Source organism: Miscanthus floridulus, chromosome 8 (assembly GCF_019320115.1).
Source record: "Miscanthus floridulus cultivar M001 chromosome 8, ASM1932011v1, whole genome shotgun sequence".
In the NCBI taxonomy this organism is placed as follows: Eukaryota; Viridiplantae; Streptophyta; class Magnoliopsida; order Poales; family Poaceae; genus Miscanthus; species Miscanthus floridulus.
The window spans coordinates 219,998,450-220,016,120 of NC_089587.1; the positions used below are offsets into that span (position 1 = coordinate 219,998,450).

The 17,671-nt window shown below is 41.0% G+C and overlaps 1 protein-coding gene and 1 pseudogene across 1 annotated transcript; one reads left to right on the top strand and one right to left on the bottom strand.

The window, feature by feature from the left end:
- Nucleotides 1–2,633: 2,633 nt before the first annotated feature.
- Nucleotides 2,634–6,976, top strand: LOC136478199 (uncharacterized; annotated as a pseudogene).
- On the bottom strand, nucleotides 6,930–12,149 carry LOC136478200 (ATP-dependent DNA helicase Q-like 3). Its single transcript, XM_066476552.1, has 21 exons — nucleotides 11,825–12,149; nucleotides 11,646–11,747; nucleotides 11,408–11,555; nucleotides 11,184–11,291; nucleotides 11,078–11,085; nucleotides 10,908–10,991; nucleotides 10,541–10,681; nucleotides 10,415–10,449; nucleotides 10,251–10,334; nucleotides 10,070–10,158; nucleotides 9,608–9,760; nucleotides 9,408–9,504; nucleotides 9,242–9,245; nucleotides 9,008–9,157; nucleotides 8,849–8,941; nucleotides 8,701–8,766; nucleotides 8,500–8,627; nucleotides 8,291–8,379; nucleotides 8,056–8,186; nucleotides 7,758–7,867; nucleotides 6,930–7,567 (listed from the first exon to the last, which is right to left on the bottom strand). Exons 1-21 carry the CDS (start codon nucleotides 11,831–11,833, stop codon nucleotides 7,051–7,053), a joined length of 2,346 nt encoding a protein of 781 aa, XP_066332649.1. The 5' UTR covers nucleotides 11,834–12,149; the 3' UTR covers nucleotides 6,930–7,050.
- Between the last annotated feature and the right edge of the window lie 5,522 nt (nucleotides 12,150–17,671).

Sequence of the window (17,671 nt, forward strand, 5' to 3'; positions counted from 1 at the left end):
GCACCTTTCCTGCCTTCATTCATCTTTCGGGGCACCAAGCAATTACTTCTCTCGCTGAACGAACATTTAATAATATAATCTCCTAATTTCAAGCACAACCAGTTTATTCTTCTCACATAGTCATTGCCAAGACAGGTTTAAACAAAAAACCAGTGTGGCCAAACACTAATACGGATGTAAACATACATGACGAACAACTTTGGTCATGGTAGAACTGTCATTCGTCGTAAATAACCTTTTTGTGGTGAATTAGTGATGAAATTCGGTTTGTATCGCCAGACGCTAGGTGGTGGATTGGTAGACCCTACTAGCTGCCTAGCTGGTCGCCGTTCAGCAGCAAGCCAGCAAGACAACACTTTCTCCTGGATATACCATGTGTACCACTGAGCAAAATAAAACAAAGTCCATTATCCTAATTCCTAATATCACTGAACTCTGAAATTAACAATCAGAAAACTACAGTTTGTTTTACCATCACGTCAGCAGCCCTCTCCTTGCACCAAGGACGATCTATGCTCCATCAATAATCATCACTAGAGCGGTAGAGCCCCTGCCCCTCTTACATTTCGTAGTCACACACACCTCCCGGTGATCTAACCATTAACCTTGTCGCAGATACTGAAACAAAGAAAAGCGAAGATGATAAGAAAAACAGTATGTAAGAGCTTTTGACTTGTGGACATAACAACATTTAAAGTGACGTTTGTGTGAAACCTATAGTAAGATGATATAAGGTGGTGTTGGGTTGCTCCTCCTAAATTTTAGTCGTTGTCCCATCGAATGTTTGACACATGCATAGAGTATTAAATATAGACTAATTACGAAACCAATTACATAGTTTGCGACTAATTTGCGAGACGAATTTTTTAAGCCTAATTAGTCCATGATTTGACAATGTGGTGCTACAGTAAACATGTGCTAATGACGGATTAATTAGGCTTAAAAAATCATCTCGTGCAGTACTAACAGATTATGTAATTTGTTTTTTTATTAGTATCCGAACACCCCATGCAACATCCTCCCGACACACCTCCTAAATTTTAGTCACCGTATCCGAACACCGCCTAAGACTTATATAAAAATGTAGAAAAATCCCTTGAAACGCTGAATCTTTTGAACGTAAAGCTGACATGAGTTTTGCCTAGACTTGAATTAATAGTATAGAAGAGAGTCTTCTTCCTTGAAACACTGAATCATGTTGGCGTTAAACATACTACTACAGAAAACCTCCTTTTTAAAATAGAGCTGGCTCTATAAAATCCATCTCTAAAAATGGCTTGAGTCGGACTATCTCTGGAAATCAATTTTTAGAAGGGACTGCCTCTAGAAATGTTCAATGTTTTCAAAGGCGGCTAATTTTTTCAGCCGCCTCTAGAACTAGAGGCATTTCAAGAGGCGGCTTGAAATTATAGTTGTCTCTAGAAATGGATTTTTATAGGCGATTGGCAAATTGGCCCACCTATAAAAATAAATGCATCACGGTAAAAATTATAATTTCTTCAAATCACGTCGGATGAAAAAAAAAACTTTATATTAAAGCTATATTACTCAAAGAAATCTACAACTTTGTAGTTGTTGATTTTTCCATTTAAAATCATTTAAGGCCAAAAAATTTTGTTTTTAAAATTTTCAAATTCGAGAAACCACCTAAATAAAAGTTCGAAGTGATCTGCAACTTTTTAGTTGCATTTGAAATCATTTTGGGCCCATAAATTCTATTTTAAGATTAATAATTTTGGAATTCTTTTTTTTTTGCTCAGTTTACAAATTCTAAAAACTGATTTCTAGACAAGGTTGGGTTTCGGCAGCATCTAGAGATGGATTTCTACACCTCTTTAAGCCAAGTAGAGGCGAACCAAAAAAAACCACCTCTACAAAAAAGGTTTCCAGTTGCATCTAAAAAGACTTTCGTTCGTAAAATTCACAGGTGTGGACGAATTAGAGCCAATTAAATTACTTCTCTTGAATATCCACCCAACTGATTAATTTCTTATAATGTATTTTATTTTTCTTTGCCAAGTAATCCATCAAATGTTAACGTTTTTTTTCTTCAAAAAGTCTTCTTAAACCCCTTCCCGATGTTTGTGTAGTGGTCACACGTTAGTCCTAGAAAATGCTTGCCATATCAACAACTCTCTTGCTCTTGAGGGCTGTGGCATAATCATCTAGATGGGTCACGCTAAACTTCTCAAGGTCAGGCTTAAAGGTGATTTTTATCGAATTAACCTCATGCAAGGAAATAGTGATCTGGTGTTCTGCCATATCTGAATAATTGGATATTCAAGTGGGAGACCATAGACACGTAAGAGTAACGTGGACAGATGTAGATAGTGATAGATGAAGAAAAAAAATTCTACTCTTTAATATTATATATAAAGTATGTAGATAAAATATAAATATAGATGTATATACTCGTTTGAATTTTTAAATCCATGATGAAACTAAACTGAGAGAAGCACGTTTGACATGGAAGTAGACCTGTGGGTCCAAACTGGCTGCGCCTGCTCTGTCGACAACCCCTTGGAACGCCCGTGGGCTTTTGGCCTTGGCCTCGAAGCAACCTTGCAAACGCGGCTGGCGTACTGGGTCGGCCACCCACCCTGTTATGTTGTGTTGTCTCTGGCTGCTTTGCCCTGCCGCACCGCAAAGTACACAAGAAAACCCACCACTCCAAGGCGGGCCCCACCGGGCAGCAGCTCAGTCAAGCCACCCCAAGCGCAACCGCTTCTTCCCGGAAAGGGCAAAAGGAAACGCGCCTCGTCCGGCGGGACGGAAGCCCTTCTTCCCCTCCCCATCCGCCGTCGCCGCCCCGCAAGAATCGACGCGAATTAGGCCACCATCTCCAGCCTCCCCCCCGTCTCCTCCCTATTTCTCTCTCCCTCCTCCTCCCGCAAAATCCGCACCGGTAGGTAGGCGCACCTGGACTCCGCTCCCCCTCCCAAAACCCTAGCGGGTTCCGGCCTCCCAGGGCAATCGGATTGACCGCTGCCGCCATTTGTTGAGTCGTCGAGGTATCGTCTCCAATCGAACATCTCTCTTCCTCGATGATTTTCTTGTTTTGATTCTCGGTACCCTTTTCCCGTGTTCAGTTGTCCCGGAAATCATAAGCAATTTCTTCTTAGTTCATTCACCTGTTTGGACTTGGACCTGTTGGTTGTTTCTGTGAATTACTTTACTCTAGTATGCTAGTGTTCGATGGGATTGGTGGGAATGCTCCAACTGTTCATTCCACTGCCACAAAAAAGGCTATCCGTGATCAGTGCCACCCAATCGATGGCCTCCCTGGAATAAAAACTCGGTTTTTCTGTCTGTGATACCAGGTTTGACCTTGTACTGCCCCCAAGGATCAAGATCGCATCGCCAGTGGAAGCCTCGGAGCGGGGGTTAAATAACGCTGTCTGACTGCGCCATTAATAACCTGGGTTTGAAGTTTGAACTGCACTGGACGCTGTGACCCACTGGCCAACTGACGAAACCCCCTACGGCCTGCGCCCCACGATATGGCGACAGCGACAATGGCAACCGCAGCGGGGGCCGCAGCACTGCTTTACTACACGCTGAACCGCCGCTGCGGTTCACGTATTCGGAGACCCTTGGGAAGTGGCCGATCAGTGACCTGGCTTTCGGGATCAGTTTCCTCCTCAAGAGACAGGTTGGTGGCTCACGCTTTGTTGGTAATTTTGTTTCCATTTGATTTTGTTCTGATTCTTGGAGGTTGAAAACCAATGTGGAGTGCTGTACACTGAAGCTTGGATTTACATTTCACTCCTTTTTTTTAGCCTATGTCACCCTTTAAAGCCTTCCTCTATGACAATACATAACCAGGACAGAGCTGTCTATTATGAAATTTGATTAGTTCTGTTATTTGATGAACCGAAAATACAGATTGCACTGTGATTGCCAAATTAATACAAATTTTCTGATAGTTCTGCTTGTGAAATGTGTGCCAGGGAAACTTATCTGTAGCAAGCATATACGCTGGAAATGATAGTGTGGAGCTCAAAGGAGCTGAAGTGATTGCTGACTTAAAGTATCTTCTCAATTTGCTGACACTTTGCTGGCATTTCTCCAAAAAGCCATTCCCATTGTTTTTGGAGGCGACTGGCTACACCGCGGAGGATGTTCTTATGCAAGAACCTAAAGCAGGAGTGAGTGAAAACTTCTGTTGTTTTCTTATGGCCATTTTTTTTGCTGATTTTGTATTCCAATAGTTAAGCATAAGAACAGTGTCTACTTTGCATTGATCCTGGAATTTCTGTGGTTTCCTTGCAGATTTTGAAGCCAGCTTTCACCATTTTGCTTGATAGAGACAAAAAGACCATACTTCTATTAATTAGGGGTACTCATAGCATCAGAGATACATTAACAGCTGCCACTGGTGCTGTGGTTCCATTCCACCATACAATTGTACAGGAAGGTGGTGTTAGTGACTTAGTACTAGGATATGCTCATTTTGGGATGGTTGCAGCTGTTAGGTGGATTGCAAAGCTCTCAGGGCCTTGTCTGGCACAAGCATTGCACATGTACCCAGACTTCCAAATAAAGGTATTAGTTGTTTCATAGCTCTTTTTTATTTTCTGATGCTAGAGTATGAGCATCACTACAGCATAACCTTTTTAGGACTTAATGCATCATAACTATGAAGGGCGGGCCTGGTGCAAGCGGTAGAGTCTTACCGCCTGTGACCGGAAGGTCCCGGGTTCGAGTCACGGTCTCCTCGCATTGCATAGACGAGGGTAAGACTTGCCACTGACACCCTTCCCCAGACCAGAGCGGGAGCTCTTTGCACTGGGTACGCCCTTTAATGCATCATAACTATGTTTGCATTTCTCTTTCAAATTATTGCAATCAATGAGTGCTCATAGCAATTGGCAAATCTATGTAGGTTGTTGGACATTCACTGGGGGGTGGTGCAGCTGCTCTGTTGACATACATCCTGAGGGAGCAGGAGTTTACCTCTACTACTTGTGTGGCGTTTGCTCCAGGTTTACATGCTATGTTTGTTTTTTCTTTTAGAACACTAATTTCTCGACCAAATCATGAAAACGATCTGTGCATTCTTTCTAATTTTAATTGGCATTTTCTCATTTTTGTTACCTTATATACTTGCTTGCTTGTGTCATGTTTTCATACTCACAGGGGCAGGTTGGTATATTAGATAGTACAGACTGCTTCTGAACTTGTGATTGGTGCTGTAACTTTATTGATAAAATCCAAATGTTAGAAGTATGCTGTAGATAAGTCCTTAGCTAATATTATGATTGGAGCTGTTATAAGTTTTGTATCCTAAATTTGATGTTTTTATCATACTAGAATCTTGGACAAAACTTAAATTCCATTTAACTATGTAGAAATATTAAAGGAATATATGTGTTTCTTAGACGATGCTCTGTTTTGCAGCTGCATGTATGACATGGGAACTGGCAGAGTCAGGAATGCGTTTTATAACTACAGTCATCAACGGAGCTGATTTAGTTCCAACATTTTCTGCTGCATCAGTAGATGATCTTCGTTCAGAGGTTTCTTACTGATATTCCTGACTTTGTTAATCCCGCATGATAATTAGCTTTTCTTTTCTAGAAATTTATTAGCGCACGTGCATTGACTGTACTTCTTTTGTAAGAACATGAGATGATGACAATATCCCTTTATAACAGGTTACAGCATCTGCTTGGCTAAATGATCTCTGTCACCAAATTGAACAAACCAGAATCCTAAGCACTTTTTATCGTTCAGCATCAGCCTTGGGATCGCGACTTCCTTCTATGGCAAATGGTAAAGCAAGAGTAGCTGGTGCTGGCGCCATCTTAAGACCTGTATCTACTGGGACGCAGGTTACCTTCAGAGCTTCATATGTTACACCATCTTCAGGAAGCTTAGTTGTATTCTAGTTTGAAACATTTGCACTGTCCTTGAACTCCAGTGATAATATTCTTATGGCCAGGTTGTAATGAGGAGAGCTCGCAGTGTAGCGCAGGCAGCATGGACAAGACCCGGACTGCAACTATCCACATGGGCTTGTATTGGGCCAAGACGGCGAAATAATGTTTCATCTACTTCAACTGTCACATCAGATGAAATAAGAACATCTACAAGCGGTGGATCTGAATCGACTTCGCTGTTGACTGAAACAACCGTTGAAACCTCAGAGACAGTTACATTAGAAGCTGTACCAGAAGAGGTTCAGAGTTCCGTTGCTGTGGCGGTCGATGCTATTGGCTTGGTAGATGACAAGGTAGATAGCGATGATGACATCGCCGATCACCATGACGAGGACAGGATGACTGATGTGGAGCTGTGGCAGCAACTTAAAAGTGAGTTGTACCGGAAGAGGGAGGGAGAAGATGATGACATAGTGGAAGATGACTGAAAGTACAATTGCTGAGGAGGTGTGTGGCGTGGCTGAAGATGTGCTCAGTGAGACCAAGGAAGTGCATAGGTTCTACCCTCCTGGAAAAATCATGCATATATTAACCTCCAGCAGGGAAGAAGCAGCTCATGAAGAGGAGCCTGATGTTCAACAGGACGATGCGACGAATGGGGAGTCACATAGCAGCATGGGAATCTTCTTGACACCAAGATCTCTGTACGGCAAACTGAGGCTTTCGAAAATGATGATCAATGATCATTACATGCCTATATACAGAAGAAACATTGAGCAGCTGATCGCTGAGCTTGAGAAGGATTCCTCGGATCCTATGGGTGATAGGCTCAACACTACATAGTTCGATCCAGGAGTTCAATACAGATAGTCCGGTGTAGTTATTGACCATTGTAAGAGCTGATCAAATAGGATGCTAGGTCCGACATGTGTGTCTAACTTGCTTAAATTTATTCCTGTTTGCCACAACTCTACTGTGCCGTGTTTCTTGATGCATTCCATCCGTACGAGAAGCTAAGAACACTCTTTTTATTGTACAAGCTAGATATAGAGGAAAGAGAAAAGTCATGGGGATTCAGGAATGCTTCACTACAACGTAAATTTGCAATGTTTGATCAATGATGAAAAGACAACAAAATAAAAAAAAAATCAAGTTGCCCAACAGACATTCATGATTTCATCCTCTTGCTGGTTTCTTCCTTATCAACCTGACCACTAGACTTCCTACGAATACCAGATGGCTGGGAATTTGAATAGCTCTTTGCCCGATCCCTTCCTTTTTGGCTCAAGAATTCTCTGAACGTTGGTATCGCGGGGAGCTCCATGTTCCCAGTCGATGCCGCAGCACACTTTGCAGACTCATCTGAATGCCCCCTCTTCTCCAACTCACAAATATGCTGTGGTTTGTCGTCGGCTTCATAGCTACTGGTTTCTCCTGGCCTTGTACCAACGATTTTAGGATATGCTGGAGGTGACTCTGGGACAATGTCGGGGGAGCCTGACGCACCTTCATCTTTAGTTTGGTCGATAAGAGCATGGAGGCGGTCGTGCATCTGACTGGATGTTGCCGATGACAGCCACCGAACTGTGGCGGCAATCTGTGAGTTGTAGAACGTCTTGCCCACTTTCTCATATTTTTTGAAGCACTCTGTTTCAAGGTGTGTAGCAGAAGCCTCGTCGTTGCACCTGATAGCATGACAAGTCATGGAACAACAAACAAGTATGTAAAAATCGAAGGTTTTCTGCAAGTCATACGGTGTATGAGAAAAACAACTTCAGAACACAATGCATCTCATGCTTTAGTTAGCAGTTTGGGCAAAGTGACTTATGGTCAAAACCACACTTTCAAACAGTGCCAAACTGGAAGCAGACTTACGGGATATTCCCAAGTCGCAGCTTTGCTTGTCCAAGAGCGTCCAACAATCTTTTCTGGCATGCATCTCTTAGCGTCTGAGAGATGCTTTTCTTGTCAGCAAGGCCACCACCCTGTAATAGTCACCATTTGAAATCAGAATTAGTAATTAAGTTATGAAAGCTCTAACAAGGGGGAGGGTTTTTTCAAATAGAAAACTAGTATTTCATTAATGGAAGAAATACAAAAACCACCCCGTACGTCACTTAGGTTTTGAGATTCCAAACAATAACCAAAAACAAAGGGGCAGCATTTGAATCACCTGCTGCTTGGTCTGAGCTTTGCCTTGGTAATAAGCATTTTCAGCACGCTCCAGGGCTTTAAATTTTGCATCCAGACCAGCTTTTGCTGGAACCTTTGAAATGGCTATATTACTCACAACCTCATTCCCATCTGCCATAAAGAACTGCATATATTAGTGCGCTCCAGTCCTCCAAATAACAACCAGAGGTATCTTCTTAATATGAAATGAAAAGAGTAATGTTCTACTATTCTACCATCAGAATCTGAGATGTCTTCAGCCGATATGCTTGCCTCATCTTCCCGATTCCAGAATTCTGTGTCCAAGTGTGCTGGTTTAACTGAGCTGTCATGCAGACAAAAAAAATCAATGCATAGAAAATGCCAGTGTAAAGGATAAACCCACTTACAATCATCAATCAAGCAGATAAAATTCTAACAAATACAACCAAGCCTTGTCAAGTACCTTTGAAACACTGGGGAAATCTTATTAAAGCGACAGTTGGGCACACAACGGAGTTCCTCCAGACGTGAAGACACTAAGTTTGGGTGCTTGCAAGCATCGCATGAGCGTTGGCATAAAGTTGGTTGAACCTAAACCATTTTAAAGATAATTCAGTAACATAAAGCAGAAAACATATTGACAAGTTCAGGATTGTTCTCATACTTTCTCTCCAAAGCTCTCAATGATCTTTTTTCGCCGGCAGCTAGAACTTTCACAGTAGTCAACAATCTGCATCAAGAGAAGCAACATAATAGACTTGAATCAACCGCATGGCCCAGTAGACCAATATATATGTTTTGACAGTAAGAACCTGACTGAAGTCAGCTAGAGCCTTCTCAGAAAGCTCATTTGAAGAGGAAGACGGCTGGGATTTGTTAGTTTTGGGGTTTCTCAAAATGAATTCCTGTCATACCACACATGTCAGTTCTACTGTTCAAAATGTAAAATATATTGTTTGAAAACTAGTTACCATTCTCCTCCGGTCATCTAATCCGTAATACAAAACACTTCTTGAAGGTCGTTGATCACGACCAGCTCGACCTGACTCCTGGTAGAAGGATTCCATTGACTTAGGCAAGTTGAAGTGGCATACAATACGGACATCTTGTCTATCAATACCCTGAAAAATACAATAAGGACAATATATGAACAAGCACTTCTGCAGAAACAGGAACAGGATAAAATGCAACAGGAGTATTTGTACCATCCTGTGGAGCGGCATCCGCAAACCAATAGACAAAGTGCCATATCGAAGCAGAAATATACATGAAATATGGAAAAACATTAGTTCTAAGAATTGAAACTTGTGAACAAGGAATCAGCATACAAATGACTGAAATGGCGTAAAAAGAACTGAAGAGAAGCAATACCCAAAGGCTACAGTTGCAACAACAACTTGAGTTCTGGATGAAAGCCAGTCATCGAGAACAGAACTTCGCACTTTGCTATTTAGGCCAGCATGATAAGCTATTAAGGAGATGAACATAGAAACATCAGAGGAATTCCAGTGCAACAATCTTGCTACAACTTGGAAGTCATTAACTGCTAATTATGACTTTAATCGGCATACCAGCAGAAGAGACACCCTGCTGTGACAAATGCATGCTTAGATCATCACAAGCTGCCCGTTCAAGACAATATATAATTGAGCAGACATTTCCGCTTGACTTCAGTAAATTTGATATATCAGAGTAAACATCATCAAGAAGATCCTTGTAACGAACTGCAATTAGTTCATAACATAATTCATACATTAAGGGAGAACAGAACATAGAGGCAGATGAATATTTTAATCGACAATGAGTCATTAATTGAAGGCCTATAGAAAGTAAATATATAACAGTGTCGAAATTTAGAAAATAATGCACCCTAATCTATATGGGAACAACAATTGTATTAGTTTCTATAATGGATTTCTTATGTGGAATACTAATGGATAGGGTCTTGATGCTAAGTGCTACCTTCATGTTGACATGTTGACAAGTTCTTGCACCGCCAGGCAAATAAATTATCAATAAAATGAAAAAGCTACCTTCATAGAATATATTGGGTCGATTAAATGAAGCTCTAAGAATTACTGGATTTTGCAGACACAGTGATGATATCACATCTTTCTGGACCCTGGCGTAGGAAAAGAATGAGCAAATGAGACAACAATAACTTTGAAAGGAAAAGGTAAAGAGATAAAACATGAGGTTGGTAGGTTGCATTACATCGGGACAGCAGTTGCAGTTAAAGCTAACAAAGGGATATCCGGGAACTGCTTCCTCAATGATGAAAGCTTGCGGTAACTAGGTCTGCGTTCATGAAAACAGCACTTTGCTAATTTTAAGATTGACAGTAAGTATTCACAAAACACATACAAATCACTGCATACCTGAAATCATGGCCCCAAGTTGAAATACAGTGAGCCTGTACGAAATAAGTGACAGAAATAAGCAACAAACGCCATTTATAACAGATCAAAGAATAACAAAGTGTTAAGGCATTGCTTAATTCAGACCTCATCAATAGCAACAAGACCAAGAAGACCTCTGTTGTAGAGCTTCTTTAGCTTTGCCGTAAAGCCTGATGTTGCAACAAGCTCAGGAGTGACATATAGCAACTTTAAAGAAGGATTGCCAGTATCAAGGTCTTCATGTATCTGAGGAGAGAGAGCATACATACGATAAAATTGTAAATTCCAAAAAGAAGAGCTATTCATATTTCGCTACTAGAGACAGTGGTCAGTGCAGAAACAAAAGTAAAAATTCCAAATCTCAGAGTATCAGCCGTGTACAACTTGAGGTTATGATGTCAGTTGGAATGATTACAGGAGGGTCCAAAATTGGCACATCAATTGAGCTATCCCAGCAGAGTAGAGACCTTACCCTTTGTTTAGTGTGAGATGCCTGTGTGGAAGAGAGAAATTCAGCTGGAATCCCTTTATTTTTCAAGCTGGCAACCTGGTTCTCCTGTAAATTTCATATGCAGAGCACATGATGTTCCATCACATTAAAAGAGTAACAGGAAAACGAGATATATGGCTAATAAATCTTACCATTAGTGCTGGTTAGCAGATTGATCAATCAAATCAAGGAACTGTTAGTATAAACTTCCAAGTAATAAACACTATCACATTATGGAAAATATACGGATCAGTTCACCTATCAAGGGTGAAATGACAAGAACAATGCCTGTCTTCACCAGAGCTGGAATCTGATAGCACATCGACTTTCCACCACCAGTTGGCATCAAACAAAAGCAATCTCTTCCTGCAGATAAATTGTTTAACATATTAAACAAAACCCACAATGTTGAAAACATCTCAGCAACACAAGTGCTAGCCAATACAAATATAAGGACACACAAGCACAGTAAGCGAGCAGACCTGATAGAACAGCTTCTATAGCTTCGAGTTGTTTTCCGCGAAATTCCGAATATCCAAAATATCGGTTTAAGACGCTCTCGAGCTCCTTAGGAGCCTTCTTTTCACGCCCTAATGCCCCCTTAATCTGAAGTACGCCTTTCATTTTGAGCTGAACACCACAATGCGTAAGAAGGAATCAGAGAATGCCATGATCACCTCAAGCATTGCGACGGTTGTGACGCAATAGGAACAGGCTTACTGCAGGGTGGCGTGGAGATTCAGTTGAATCACAATCTCTTGGAAAACAAACTTCGAACCCACACCTTATGTCCCAATCCCTATGGCATCGACTGAGGTGGCTCTTGCTCGCGGATGAAGAAATTCAATCAATAGGAGAAAAAAAAAGACGAAGAAGAAATCAATTGGACCCAACCATACATGTTGCATCGGATTAAGACGCCACCACTCAGGAAGGTAAACGGACCACTGATGAATGGATTAATGGAGGAGAGGAAGGAAGATTTCGGAATAATTGCTCAGAACTCACTCCTCTTATAGTCGGAGCAGATTAGGTTTCCTTACCAAAAGAAGAATCAATGCAAAGTCTGGATGGATGGATCTCCAGTCCTCTGCAGACCAGTACGAGGGGGGAGGGGGTGGTGGCGGAGGACGGCGCCTACGAGGTGCTGCCGTGAGCAGGAGGCGGACCGGCTGCGTGGGGACGACGACGACGACGGGGAGGCATTTAATTTTTTACCACTCTTACCGATGACACGTGTTATATACCACTCGTCTTATAGGTCTGCTAAAAAGTTAATTATTCAGACGACGGTGTCAATGTCTGGGTGGTTCCGGGCCAGGCCTTGTGTTGGGCTTTTAAAAGCATTATATTGGGCCGGAAGTCGTGCTGGGCTAGAATAAGCCCAATAGGCCCGAATGTTAAAAGTCCCGAAACAGTTATGATTTGTATACCTTCTAACCTTAGTAATAGTTATATTAAATAATACTAGCAAATATATCGTGCGATTTAAAAAGCAAACATATTGGTGAGTTACAAGACAACGTACAGCTTGTTATGTAGTTATTTGGATGACTCGTAACTCGGAGACTTATGCAGCAAAGACATTGCAAGAAGTAAAATACGACAGACGGAAGAATTCACTCTGTCTAATTAGTACTCCCTCCGTTCCAAATCATAAGAATTTTTGGCTTTTTAGATATATATTGCTTTAACTATTATTTAGAAATAGTGTATATCTAAGTACATAGCAAAATCTATATATCTAGAAAAGAAAAAACGTCTTATAATTTAAGATGGAGGCCGGGAGTAAAAAAAAACATACCCGTGTGTTTTAATGGGATATATGATTTGTTGCTGCGCTCGTGCTAATGATAATGAGCTAGCAATTTATTTAGATTTAATTAGGTTTGATCCAACCTTAAATCAAATAAATTCCAAAGCACATAATAAATGCTAGTGTAATAAAGGATTAATCAAATATGGGAATTTGACAATGTACGGACTCAATCAACTTAATTATGTGGCAATTGTGTGCAACTATTGTGCATTCAAGAAAGATGAATGACTAGTTATATGTCCGCACACGCGTGACATTACAAATTTAGGTGAAACTATTGTGTCTTTAACATGAGTAGGATGAGCCATACATCCGTGAATGGGATCAGGCAGCGAGTCCATAACATGAGTAGGACGACGTCAACGAAGATTTTGCAGTTTCTTACTCAAAGCAAGAAAGACAATAGTATTATAGAGAGATATCCGGTGCCATATATAAAGGTTGGAGGTTGGAGATATAAGAGGTGATAGATTATAGAGCGATAACCGGTGTGTCATAAAGGTTGAGAGGTTTGGGATCCATATTATTTTCAATCTGTCAATCTACACAGCTCATGTTCTAGTAACTTGATGAGAAGCTCATCGTCTCTGCTGTAATGGTCCCCTTGCCACTCATCTCCGCAACATGCGGCGTGAACGAAATGTTGCAATTGCAATTTATGCATCATCGATCGCATCAGGTAGGTGTATAGGAGGATAATCCAAAGGACGGGCATTATGTTTTCCCTGATCTGGTGATGCTGATCCACGACGAGCTTTATTCGCCTAACGACAGGCACGGCTCACCCAATCGGTCGACGTCGCCAAAATAATACTCACTCGTCGTACCTATCTGCTACTGCTATGCTGCGTCAAACCCAAGTCAGGGAGAGACGGCGAAATGGCCACCCTTCCTAAAATTTTATAAAATTTTTCAAGATTCTCCGTCACATCGAATCTTTAGACGCATGCATGAAGTATTAAATATAAATAAAAAATAAAACTAATTACATAGTTTAGACGAAATTCACGAGACGAATCTTTTAAACCTAATTAGACTATGATTGAACATTAATTGCCAAATAACAACGAAAGTGCTACAGTACCGTTTTCAAAAAAAAAAAAAACGCCAACTAAACTATCCCTCTGCATTCTGCAATGGCGGTGAGCTGCAGGGAGAAAAGCATGGTACTACGATGCTACCATGAGTAGCCTAGCCAGCAGCTGCCACCTGAATGAAGAACAAAAGCAAGAACGGACACCTTTGCTGCTTTGCATGCCTTGTCCAACTACATTGCCACATCGTTTGATAGATTTCTAATGTTCCCACCAACTGAGTGCTGATTGCGATTACCAATGCTTAGGTGAAGAGCAAAAGACTAACGGGGTCCTTGGTTCCCGGCCGTATTTAGCCACATCACACCATAGCGGTGTCAAAGTTGAGGCAGTAAAATGGGACGCCACAGATGTCACGAGATTCTCTGCTGCAAATCAGTTAATAGAGGAAAATTGACCGCCGGTCCCTGAACATCCGGCGGTGTCATCCAGATCGTTAAACTTCTAAAATGATATATGTGGGTTTCTAAACTTAGCCCACGATGTCATTTAGGTCCCTAAACTTTTAAGATGATCACCGCATATCCTAAACTTAGTTGACGGTGTCATTGTGGTCCCTGAATTTTCAAGGTGATCACCGCAGGTCCCTATACTTGGCAAGCGGTATCATCCATGTCTAAATTTGGTCTAACCTACTCTATAAGCTGACGTGACACGCTGACTGTATGTTAGACGTAGATCCAACATGTATCAATTAATCAATCATTATTTATATAGTATTTATCATGAAAATATAAATTAATTAAAATAATTTACATCAGCAAAAAATAAATTAAAGTATTTGTTTACACCAGAATTTGAAAGAAGAGTTGCAGGGGTTCGGAAGCTCCTGAAAATCATGTCATCAAGGAATCAGCTGCGTGAAGATCGGAACTAGTTGATTCGGATGCACTAGAGTCGACTTTCTTCAGATAGCGCCAACAGATGACGACAGAGGCTACGATCGGCGCTGGGATGAGACATACTGGACTCTACAAAAAGGAAAAGATTAGAGTCCAAGTTATCTTAAATTAAGAATATTTTCATTATACCAGAGATTGTATTGAGTCGTACTCGAGTAAGGTTTATGTTTAGACTCCGGATATAAATACTAAACCCCGGCTATTGTAAAAATAACAATCAATCAAATACAAAGTCAATTACTTTTTTCGGCTCCGGCCACCCCTTAGGGGTAGGAGTAGAGTAGATCTCGACGAGTTCTTCAGCGAGTATGGCTACATCGATCCGATCGACCTCCACTGCTTGTTTGTAAGTATCGTCATGGTTTATACCTCTGTTCGTATGGTTGCATCGATCCGGTCGACCCTCACTGCGACTCTGGTATAGGCTAGTTATCAATTCTTGTCTAATTCAAGTATGGCTTATATGATTCTGCCTCACACCTCACTGTTTGAATTAGATTAAGGTCAAGTTATCGGCTCTATCTTAGTATGGCAGTCTTTGGTAGATTCATTAAGTTACCGATATTGCTTATTGCTTTCATTGTTTATCTAATTACAGCAATATCACTCTGCCCGATTGAGATTGATCTGAATCGGCCTATATCTTGTTTAACTCATCGTTTGCTAATCTAAAACTGATCTAATCTACATCTTAAGCGATGAGTTATGTTTTTTATCGATTGTTTTACGTCAATCTTAATCGTGCATAGCGTGCGGTTAAGGCATGTCCAATCTTGAGTAGATCTATTAGTTAATGAAAATTGTTCCATGGCCCGTCATCACGGCCTATGGGATTCTGCTCTCACCCCACTATTGGTACCGTAGAGTGGAGATCGTTAGTTAGTAGATCTATTTCTGAGAAGGCATGATCTTAACTGTGCGCTATGCCTGAATTGGCTATTTAGCTAATATCGAATGCTTTCACGAACAGTTCACATTACGAGATCATTGAAATAGAGATAAGTTGAAAGATGTGTTAGCCCCATGATCTTGTTATGGTATTACGGACTGCATGATTCTACCTCATGCCCCACTGATATTAGTAATGAGTTAGGGTCATCAAGTCTATTGTTGTTTCTACGGCCTGCATGATTCTGTCTCATACCCCACTGATCATGGCGATAGATAAGATCTAATATGTTCATTAGATTTACCTTTATTAAATGGTTAAGAGGTGTTGAGTTGTTTCTTTAAATAAAAGGAGTTCGGTTACTTATAATCATTGGCTCAGTATAAACCAATCATCATTGATATCTTATTACCATTGATTAATATTTGCTTAAATAATATTTATTCTGAATGATGACCGATCCTTCTTATACAACCCCATAAGCTTTAATCGATTCATTCTTGTGAATATGCTGGGATCGGCTATTTAGTTGATTTTCTCTCATATCGGCTCTCAGAGCCGCACATTCGGGAGTATCTGGCAACATCGACACGTTCCGCCCTTAATTACTGATAAGCTTTCTCTCCTTGTCAATTGCAGGGTCAAATTAACTGGCACGTCTCAGGAGGATTGCGTAGGATCAATCACCCTTGCGCTAAAGCCAGGCAGATCTGCTCTATCGAGCGGACCTTTCTGGCTTGCTGCGTGTGTCCTCGGCACGGAGGCAAAAATTCTGTGTCAACACATGTTTTTGGCACGCACGATGGGACCCCACAATCGTCATGGCGGCTTACACCAATGACAACATCCTTATGGTACACTATGAAGACCTACCTGATGAAGATAAGGATACCATCAGCAAAGCTACAAAAGATTTTCAGAAAAAAGTGTTTATTGTCTTACACCAAAACATATGACAGCACAATTATTCAGAAATTTTCACTACTAAAGGTTCTACTACACGGGTAGACAGATACAGTTGAAGCTGAAGATAGGTGTTTCTTTATAGAAGCCATAGACAAATCTGTTCATGATGCCATATCAAGCCGCAATGAAGCTTTTGTTGATGCATTTCACAACACCATGAAAGAAGCGATTCATGGGATTCCAGTTGGTCAGGTTGGATCGACTTGTTACAACATTCTAGATCCGTCGACTCAAGGGACTAATCAAGTTGATACCAGCCATCAAGAAGTAGTACCAGCTGGTAATGGTGATATCCAGACACTTCAAGGTTCATCTGAACAAACTCCAGGTACTGCTACAAAAAAGGTATAGTACAATTCTATACCGTCAATACAGCATGTATAATAGCCAACAGGGCAAAGTCAAAACCAGATGATCAATTTTAGCATATCAGGCAATATACCGTCATCGGCTCAAAAAATAGCACCATCAATTCAAAAGATTCGTAAAGATATAGATCCTTATGTCTATAATCAGAGACTTCAAACAGCAAGCCAGCAAAGGACCCAACAGATTGAGATTTCACAAGGCTATCACTATGGCATGAATTATAACACCCTCCACATGATGCCAAATCCAGAATATCAAGGCACGTGAGATTTCAATCCACAGATGGGTCAGCAAGTACCGAGAAATCCAAATCTGCAAGCTGATGAGTTGCTGCTGAAGGTGACCGAGATGACGAAGAATCAGTCCGATTTAAAGCCAAAGGGGCTGACCTTTTCATACAAACGTTCATATCTAGAATGGTATGATTTGGTCGCTCTTCCTATAAATTACAGGCTCCCAGAGTTTGCCAAATTCACTGGTCAAGACAGTACAAGCACAATAGAACATATTAGTCGATATCTTACATAATTGGGTGAAGCATCAGTTGAGGATGCCCATCGGGGTCATTTTTTCTCCTTATCCCTGTCAGGGCTAGCCTTCACTTGGTTCTCGTCACTACCAGTCAACTCCATTACCAATTGGGCTGACCTAGAGAAAAAGTTTCATACATATTTTTACACTAGGACTAGAGAAAAGAAGATCACCAA